The 10797-nt window shown below is 37.7% G+C and overlaps 1 protein-coding gene and 1 pseudogene across 1 annotated transcript; both read right to left on the reverse strand.

The window, feature by feature from the left end:
* Nucleotides 1-3196: 3196 nt before the first annotated feature.
* Nucleotides 3197-5383, reverse strand: LOC149242169 (inosine-5'-monophosphate dehydrogenase pseudogene; annotated as a pseudogene).
* Nucleotides 5384-6112: 729 nt separating this feature from the next.
* On the reverse strand, nt 6113-6839 carry LOC149242170 (uncharacterized). Its single transcript, XM_089370779.1, has 2 exons — nt 6825-6839; nt 6113-6526 (listed from the first exon to the last, which is right to left on the reverse strand). Exons 1-2 carry the CDS (start codon nt 6837-6839, stop codon nt 6113-6115), a joined length of 429 nt encoding a protein of 142 aa, XP_089226905.1.
* Nucleotides 6840-10797: the final 3958 nt, after the last annotated feature.

Genomic DNA, 10797 nt, shown 5'->3' on the forward strand with positions numbered 1-10797 from the left:
AACTGGCCTGGCTTCTCTACACATTTATGGATGACAGTGCAGCTGGGTTAGCTTCTGCGCAATTCTTGGAGGCAATACAACTGGTTGAAACTGAGCAAATTTCCAGAGCAGTGTTGGGTAGCCTTCTCACACAATTTCCAGATCAAGAATATCTGGATTGCTCTACGCGATTTCTGAGTGCAGGGAAGTTGCTAGGTTGTTCTGCGCATTTCTAGATAAAAAGACAAGTTGCCCTCCAAATTTACACAGTTTTTCCCGATAGTCAGTTGACCGGTTTTGAACCAAGTGCTAGGTGTGCTTGTGGTTGACCGACGGGACAAGTGAGTTATACACAAGTCGTGAAATGATAGATGGGCTCAAATAAGCACAAGTACCTGATCAGTGTAGGATATCTACGATTATTTCGAGGAGGGAGGTTCCAAAACGAAGCGAAGGAAAAATTTTGGAGGTGGTTGTAGCCTCTACAACAAGACCTCGACACCTTTTTAATCATAAGGATTTTGTCTACATTTTATCTAACCATAGCCATGTTATGGACTACATAATTTCCTTGTAGATGATATTCATTCATATTTTGAACTCCTTGCATCTTCAAATTCTCAAATTCTATTTTCAATGTCTATAATTTAACAACTTTGGCTTGAGTACTATCTTTCTAACCTTCTTGTAAACATGATTTTACTTAGAGCTATCTGAATGTGAAATAAATATTGAGAATTCCTCAATTTAGCATCTATCCCACATTCTCTATCATTCGTTATAAGATTGTTCCAATCCACTAACTCTTCATAATATGTTTTCACAATCTCCCATTAGTCCTTTCCTCTCGAAACAATCTTCATCTAGATCCACCAATAATCATAATCACTTCCATAATTTTAAGGGGTTTTCAAATTCACATGATTATCCACCTTTGCAAAAAAAATAAATTTGATACTAAATGAAGATTCTATATAAATCTACTTCTCAACTAACTGATTAGCATAGAATAGATGACACTAGTGCTAACAAAAATGAAACTACTGACAACCAAGTCGTAGAAAATAAAATTTAGTTCACACACCTATACCTACAAAAGGTGTTCAATGTTGATCATAATAACAATAGAGGATGTAACTCTTAATAAAGAACATCACATCCTTAAAGAACAAATAGTTCATTGCTCTTAATCAAATTTTTACAGTAGTTTATTTTGAGAAAAATCATCCATTTTGCATAGATTATTCATGTGTAGATCTAAAATAATGCAAAGCATATCTAAACACTAACTGTCAAAAATAAAATTGATATAGATTATATACATGACATGACATGCATAATCTAACATCCATTATAAAAAAATTTGACATTCAATATAAAGACGTGCAATTTCTTCTCTACATGTTATATTTCAAAAAACTATTACAATATTAACTAAAATCAAATGTTTCAAGTTCATCTCAAATAATATATATATATATATATATATATATATATATATATATATATATATATATATATATATATATATATATATATATGTATATGTATATATGTATATGTATATTATATGTATATGTACATACATACATACATATATATATATATTTATATGTATATGTATATATATATATGTATGTATGTATGTACATATACATATAATATACATATACATATATACATATACATATACATATACATATACATATACATATACATATACATATACATATACATATACATATACATATACATATACATATACATATATATATATATATATATATATATATCATTAATATTTTTATATTCATATTGAATAAAATGTTTGATTATCGATTTCATATAAATAAAAAATGTAAAGGAGCAAGATTGATAGCTATATAGCAATGTAGTCCTTCCCTATTTTTATATTTATCGATATGCTGGTACAATTAGGATAGTGCAAGGTCCACATTTTGTTCTTATTCAAAAGCACTCTATTTCCACAATCATTTCCGTAATCTTTCATTATTTCCACCTTCACGCACTTCTTCCAAACATATCTTCTCTTCTATTTAGACAACTTATCCTACACATGCAGTACCCCACACAATTGCTTTATTTCCATTGTTCTTTCTTGCATGATTTCATACTCTATTCTATCAACTATTTCTACACCACATGTTTTCATTATAAAAAATTCATGGAGTTATGCGATCAAGTGTTCATTTCAATCAACGATTACAATATTACCTAGTGCATTTATTGTAAACATAAACCAAACTTTTAATGCATATTGTAAACATAAACCAAACTTTTAATGCAGAAGAAGTGTTGTGCAGGTTGGAGGTGTGCAAGAGAAGAGTGCCAAGTAGGGAATATGTCCAGACGGGAAAACCGGAAATGTGTTGGAAGGAGGAAGAATGCAAAAAATACATTTGCACTTTTAGACCTTTTATATGTGTAATATATTTCCAACCTAGTTCAATCTACAATCTACTATTAGTTTCCATGTGAGTGACACATGTGCTTCCTATGCGACCCATCCACATATCAAAATTGGCCCACCTTGGGGCCCCTGAGCCATCCTTATTCGGGCCCAACCATATTAGGATCTGGAAACGAATTCCCTCTTATGCGTGCCTAGCCTCATCCGACCCCTCCACCAATATAGTTTTACCTGCGCCTCATTTGGGCGTTGTACAATTGTTTTTGGGCCTAAGCCTCATTCAAGCCCCACACATTTGGCTCCAAATGTTCGTTTTTGTGTTTCCTTTGACCACACTTAGAATTTCTGCAAAACCAGAGTCCTTTGATGTTTTAATGTAGCTATTTTGATATCAATTATTTCTTATTAAACTAATAAAACTAGGAAACTAGTTATGGAGATGATAGGGTAGAAGTGAAAATTACGGCCAACAGGTAGAGAAAATGATAAGAAATGCAGAAGACAGAAGTTTGGACAAACACACGGGAGCTCACAGGTGCAGATCACCAGGAGCTCCCTCCAGCAAATGCATTCGCTTTACTTATTCATTAATCATCAGGAATTAAATAGATACATAGGCAAAAACAGATTCCTAATTAATAGGAACTGAATGTCAAATAAAGAGAAAATCATAACTACGTAACCTATTCTCCATTAATTTCTAACATCCCCCCTTAATGGAGAAAGGGATTTTTAAACACACTTAAAATGTCCCTAAACAAATCAAACTTCAGTCTTCCTAGTGGCTTAGTGAATTGTGGTTCCTGTGTTCTTGGACACGGAAGGAGATTGAGATAGTGAATCGAAGGATTCGCGCATAGGTGATTGTTCTCCTCTTATTTCTTCAATCATCTTCACAACATGACTCATCTTCGGGCGTTGCTCAGAGGGCACGGACACACAGACCATTGCGATTTGAGGCATGCCCACCATTTCCTCCTCGATGTTCTTGTACCTCATGAGTTCTAGATCAAATACCTCGGCTGTCCATTCTTCCCTCACAACAGATTGTACCCACTTGGGAAGATCTATGCTTTCATCAGATGCGTGTGTCTTTCCTTCATATAGTCTTACTTCAGCTTGAGCACCCACCGATCTAAGTGCATCAGCAAAATTTGTGCTGGCTTCCGATTTGCAATTGTTGTGAGCATCCTGCAGAGATGACACTCCAAGATCTTGGAAGCCTTGTTTGACTGCATGCATCGTATAAGGAATCATTCTCAAAACAGAACCTTTATCAGCCACCGCCCCTGAAACCCCTTGAGCAATTTTCAGCTTAGATTTATCACCCAGATATCTTGTATCACTTCCTTTTGCCATGGCTTCAAGAGAACCCATCCCTCTGTACTTTTTAAGGCGTTGCCCATCTTGAACAAAGTAATCACCAGGAGACTCCTCTGTGCCTGCAAGAAAGCTTCCCATCATGACAGTAGATGCTCCCAACGCCAAGGCTTTAACAATGTGCCCTGAATTTGAAATTCCACCATCAGCAATGATAGGTACACCACTTTCTCTTGCGACAGATGCAACTTTGTAGACTGTTGTTGCCTGTCCCCTTCCAACAGCACATACTTCCTGTGTAGTGCATATCGAGCCCGATCCCATTCCAACTCTAAGGGCATCTGCCCCTGCACTTATCAAATTCCTGGCCTGATTGGCAGTCACTACATTGCCCGCAATCACATCCAAGTGAGGATAAGCCCGCTTAGTATAGCCCAGCATATCTCTCTGGTATATGGAATCTCCCTGTGAGCTATCAAGAATAACTACGTTCACACCGGCATCGACGAGAAGCCGAAGCCTCTCTTTATCACTTTCTCTAGTCCCAATTGCTGCTCCAACAAGTATCTTGCCATCAGGTCCAAGAGATGGACTACCAAGAGGAGGACTCTGTTTGATTCTCTTCACATCATCTCTAAATAAAAGTTCCATAACGGACTCATCATTCTCTGAAACCAGAGGAAGATACTTGACCTTATTATCAATCAGAATTTTTGTAGCCTCTTCCAAACTGCAGCCTGCAGGGGCTGTGATAATATCCCAGGTCATGACTTCACTAACTTGAGTATACCTATCTGCAACAAAATCCAAGTCCCTGTTTGTAACTATCCCTAAAAGCTTAGATCCAATGGTCCCTGATTCTGTAACTAATGCACACAGAAAGCCCTGCCTCTCCTTCAGGGCATCAATTTTATGAATACTGTCAGTTGGCAACAAACAAAACGGATCACGAACAAACCCAACTCGTTGGCTTTTGGCCTTTTTCACGAGATCAGCCTGCTCATGTGGGAGATTGTTGTAATGAATAAAACCTATTCCTCCCAGGGCAGCCATGGCTGCTGCCATTGAAGATTCTGTAACAGTGTCCATGGGAGACGACAGGCATGGTGTTCTAAGGATTATGTTTCTTGTGAGATAGGTAGTCAAATCCACTGCTTCTGTAGCTAAATCAATATGGTAAGGGTGAAAAATTACATCGTCGTAGGTGTAAGAGTATCCCTTATTGAAAAACTCATGGGCTGAAAACCCATCTTCTAAAAAGCGACTACCCTCCTCGGCTCCCTGGTACAGGTGACGGGAAAGCGTCGTCTGGTTCTTCATCTCCAGACTCGACGGGGCCAAAACCGATGCCGAATTGGGAACCACCGTGGGAAGAATATCCAGGCTCTCGTCGTGAATTTCGCTGCTGTGGTTGGTGTCGGAGTCGATCTTCATTTTCTTCGGGTTTAGGGGCCGGGATAGCAATTGAAACGGAAGCATTCGGGTGTGAAGCGCTCCAATTACCTTCTCAACAGGTACCATTGATGATGGATACCTGTTGTCCCGGCTCCTTTCAGCAGACTTATTTGACGTCATCAAGGCTTGCTGAGGCATACTTTTCACATCCAACTTGTAGAGTCCTCCTATGCGAATACCTGTAGCAATGGGCTTCATCTGATCCAACAAATATTTAATAATGCAATAAGATTTAAAAAATTCTACCTTGAGGTCCTGATCTGTAATCTTGGACACAGAAATCTGGTTCTTCTTAATGCCACGAACATACCACACATCAGATATATTCCTGATCTTACCATCAGGCAGAGTAACAAGGACATCTCCATGTCCCTTGATCTCGTACCCACTATTATCTCCAAGATAGACTTTTACTCCAGCGTTGGATTCTTTAAAATTTATGAACCATTGCTTTTTACCTGACATATGCGAGGAGGCTCCAGAATCCACGATCCAAATATCTGATTCATCCTCCTCAATAGCAGTGTCACTCTCGGCCATAAATAGTATAACATCCAGATTTTGATCTGGGTCTGTATCTGCATCTGCATCTGCCAAATGACCTGCATGCCTTTTCTTATTGTACCTCTCTTGATTTGCCTTCTTCTTGCGACAAAATTTAGCAATATGGCCTATCTTACCACAATAAAAACATTCAGGAGCAGAATCATTTCTATACGAGGTCATACCTTGTGGCGTCATTTTTGATGTGCTACCCCTCCTCTAATCAGCCATCGCTCTCCCTTTTGCCTTCAACTTTGTTATCGATGCAAGATCTGGATCTTGAGGCTTGAGAGACGACCTCCTTTCCTCTTCATGTAGCAAAATTCCAGTAAGTTCTTCAAAACTTGGAGGCTTTTCCCTTGCATTCAATCCAGTTATAAACATCTAATAGTCATCTTTCATACCGTTCATGGTGATTGTCACCAGATCATCATTTGCCACGGTTTGACCGATATCAGATAGTTTATCTTTAACTTCCTTTATCCGAGATAAGAATGACGAAGCAAACTCATTCCCCTCCATCTTGATTGAGAGGATCTTCTTCCTGAGGAACAAGGTTCGGCTGGTGTTCTTGATTTCATACATGTCTTTGAGAGTTGTCCAAATCTCATTCGTTGTCTTGCAATCCCGAATATGAGGGATAATGCAATCTTTAACTGACAATTTTAGTAGGACCTTTGCCTTCAGCTCCCTTTTCTCCCATTCTTGAGTTGTTGCATTCGTTCCACCATTTGCAACAGTTGGCTTACCTTCATCACCGATGACAATGCTGTAGGTATTCTGACCTTCAAGCAAAGTCTGAAGCTTAAATTTCCAATTTATGTAATTGGAACCATCCAATTTGCTGCTTTCATTTAAATAATCTGCCATCTGAGAATTCATCTTGAAAAAAAAAACAGGTTACCCCGGCAACTTAAAAAACCGAACAACTCTCGATTATCACAACAATCCACCACTACAACACACGAGCTTCTCCGCTCGACCTCCCAACAGCCTCCACGCTCAACCTTCGAGCTCCTTCGCTGCCACAGTCCACCTCTGCTCTTTGGGTTTTCGGCTCTTACTGGTTCCTCCCACCACGACTCACGATCTATACAGAAGATCGCTCCATGTTGCCACCACAGTTTCTTCTGCCAACAACGAGAGTTTCTCTGCTCTCAGATCAACACAACCAAATGGCAAACCTTTGAAACTCTCCGGGCATTCCCTTGCCCACTCGATCCACCGAAACCCTCCTATACTTTTCCTCTTGAAAATCTATCAGATTGAATGCCAAAACAACATCAAACCAATCCTACGCAGGAAACCCTGAATTCCGAGGATGAGTTCAACAGAACCCCGAAAGCGCTCATTCCTCGAATTTCTTCAGCTTTTTCTTACTAGAAGACACTGGATACCCTCCCTGAGAACAAACCCTGACGAAGGACTCAGGAAGCCATGGGTGACCAAATCAGCGTCTAAGGACACGGCTGGAAACAACGTTCGAAGAGCTGTCCGTCTATGTCAGATTGGAGGCCAGAGGAATTCGAATCAGGACCTACACATAACTCAAAGCTGCACACCCCGACCTGAGACCCTCTACACCTCCTTCTCGACGCAGGCACCAGCCGGCCACGTCTTTGCAGCCTTCCAAAGTCACGCACAGCTTCAGCTTACAGGATTCCCAGCACTATGCTCTGATACCATGATAAGAAATGCATAAGACAGAAGTTTGGACAAACACACGGGAGCTCACAGGTGCAGATCACCAAGAGCTCCCTCCAGCAAATGCATTCGCTTTACTTATTCATTAATCATCAGGAATTAAATAAATACATAGGCAAAAACTGATTCCTAATTAATAGGAACTGAATGTGAAATAAAGAGAAAATCATAACTACGTAACCTATTCTCCATTAATTTCTAACAGAAAAAATGTACAATGCAAGGTAGAAAATTGCAATATGGAGTTTTGAATCTTTCTCTCATGCACTAGTTGGATTTGTAATTGACAGGCCAAAAACAATCAATTTCCTTGAAAATAACTTTGTCAAATGTTAATGATTGAATACATTGCGCGAGTATGCCACTAGGAGAATTAACGATTGAAATGCACAGATAAATCTAGTATAATTATTCAGCATCTAAAATGAAATTTTTTAATTAAATAGATGGTTAGAATTGTGTACGACTAATGTTTAGTCAAGTAAATATGGGCGAAGATTTATGAGTTTTCCCTCTAAACATTTATATAAATATATCAATAAACAATTATATAAATATATCAATATTGATTATCAAGATGTATTTAAATATCAACGTCGTGTATTTATAATTACCTTCAGGATTTTGTGAAAATATGCTTATTATTTCCTCCAAGCTTTTTTGGAGAGATGTGCGGAGGACGTTCAACAATAAGCTAAAAAATCCTTTATTCATAATAAGGAAATCTTATTTCATCCTTTCTAGTTCTGTGCTCTATTTAAGACTTAACATGTGGTTTTTCGTGGTTGAGAAGAATCCCATCTGCATCCAAATCAAACCAATTAATGTTAAAATCCCTATTCTTCCATTGGATCCTTGAAATGAGTAAGGAAGCATGCAACTTTGTGTTATTAGTCGACCTTGATTTCACTTGCATTTAATTTATCATTTTTTGCACTATTTAAATTTGATTATTTTGAGATATAAATAGATGATAAAAATGAATGTCTTAATTTTCCATAGTGAAATGGAATATATATGTGGATTGTTAATTCTTTTGTTAGATAACTAATTCTCAGGGTTACTGATAGGGTTAGGTTGAGTAGTTATTGGAGTCCAAGAAGCCCTGGAACTAATCAATTGTTTCCTATATGTATTTCCCAATTTATTAAGTTTTATAGTGGTATCAGAGGATAGGTTTATCTGCGAGAATGAGTCACTAGTTTTTTCTCCTTTGGCTTACATGGCCACTAAGCTGTGTGAAAGAGGAAGACATTGTTTATTTTGAGGGTGCTTGTTGTTGTTGTTGCTGCTGGAGTTCGAGTTCTGTTAGTCGTGTTGTATGTCAGAGGAACAATGAATGATTGTTTTGTTGCAGTTATTCGATTAATAATTGGAAGCGACTATGTGAGTCAAAAATTTGTTCCTTCATATGATTCAAAGGCAGCATTTTCTTCCCTCGACTGGTGAAGGCATAAAACCTTTTTCTCAAGAGAAATGTAGACATAATAGTTAGGCATTCGAAGGCGAATATACATTTTAACAACAATCAAAGATTTTGCAGTTTGACTAGCTGAATCGGCCAACCAGTCCATCGAGTGGAGAAGCAATTGAGTGGCAGCATTGATCAGCGTGAAAAAGTTTGAGGGTTTTCCTTGTTGCAAAGAGCAGGACGCATGATCAGAGTGCCGTCTTATTGAGGAATGTGGGTTTTTTCGGAGGCATTAATTTAATTTTACTATGGGGCATAGAACATCTTATTTAAGTGCTTAGCCAAAACCATTGCTTCGCTTCAAATTTTTTGGGTGGAGCATCACCGACTGACCTAAGTTAGAGCTTGCAAATCACAGGGTGTAATTCAATTAAATAGAATTTGCAAATCAATCCCGACATTGATACTGTAGGAGGAGTGGAACTGTTGTTTGATATGGTTTGAATCAATGATGTGTCTTAATGAATTCAAGTCAACATAGAACAATTAAAAAAATAAAAATTATAGCAACTTGGATAACTAATGTAAAGCACAGGAAGCCTGGACAAGGTAAATGATTTCTTGAAAAAGGAATTTATAAAATGATCCAAGAATGGATGGTTGTTATTCTTCTTGTCATCTTTATTTATATGTCTAAGTCCTTTTTTCTAAAAGCTCCTCTTCCAGGCTGTAGAGGATATTTGGAACTATTACACTATGAAACAGTTTTCTTAATTCCTCATAACCCTCAGAGCCTAAATTTGTGAACCCAGTCTAAAAGAATAATAATTCAGCATTCAACATAGGAATAATTAGAGCGGTCGCTAAGATGTGATGTTGGAATGTTTGAAGGTGAAGAGATTTTCAGTTCAGTCCAACAGAAAGACAAAAGAAGTACGAGTTATCCACATGTTCAAAGCCAGGTATGTTGGGAATTTCTGATAATTCCAAACAAAACTAAACAAAACAGAACAATACTCTTTTTTAACACAGCGGAAATAAAAATCGTTTGCGGAATACGGTGTTTCAGCAACACAGTTTCGTCAATTGCTGAATGCAGTGTTTCAGCAACGGTGTTTCAGCAACGCTCTGTTTTGACGCCGAGAAACTATTTTCTAGTTACAGTGTTTCAACAACACACAAAAAAAACTTGTATTCATTAACAATAAACCAACTGTTACAAAAATGTCTTCCTCACATAGAGGGATTTTCACAAGAGATTATGCTGAAGAGCATCTTCCTCTTGACAGAGGGATTACAACAGGAACGCTTCAGTTCCACAAACCAATTTTTCACTATCTCAGAAAATTACAGTTTCAGCACTGCTGTGCGTTACAAAAAAAAATCTCTATCATTCTTCTAACATAAAAAAGAACTGTTGTTCATTACATTTATATGTTAAAAACATATTTGACTTTAAACAATAAGATAATAAAAATATCTTCTAAAGTTTATCTGTGTATTGAATGTAGTAAGCGGTGATCCCTTTTGAAGAAACGAACTCGGTTGTTACAGGGGAATTTAATTCTGAAAATTTAATGCACAGTAATATGTAAAATATCAAGCACGACTTTGAAGCATCCAACAGTCTGTAATATCTACAGCAAATCAGATTTCTGTCCAGCTGTTTATGTTGCAGTTGGAATTAAATTCCAACACTCCCACTCCCCCTTAATTTCAACTGCTGGGTTTTTCTGCATACCCAGGCGTTTCCTGAAATGATCAAAACTTTTCTTTCGCAATGGTTTTGTCAAGATGTCAGCTAACTGATCCTCTGTTCTACAGTGCTGCAAAACAATCTCACCATTGTTAACCAATTCACGTATGAAGTGAAATTTGGTGTCTATGTGCTTTGTCCTTTTATGAAAAACAGAGATTTTAGACAATGCTATTGCTGAGCTATTGTCACAGTAAA

Source organism: Pinus tabuliformis, chromosome 8 (assembly GCF_031772625.1).
Source record: "Pinus tabuliformis cultivar Carrire ecotype Pingquan chromosome 8, CPIR1, whole genome shotgun sequence".
NCBI lineage: Eukaryota > Viridiplantae > Streptophyta > Pinopsida > Pinales > Pinaceae > Pinus > Pinus tabuliformis.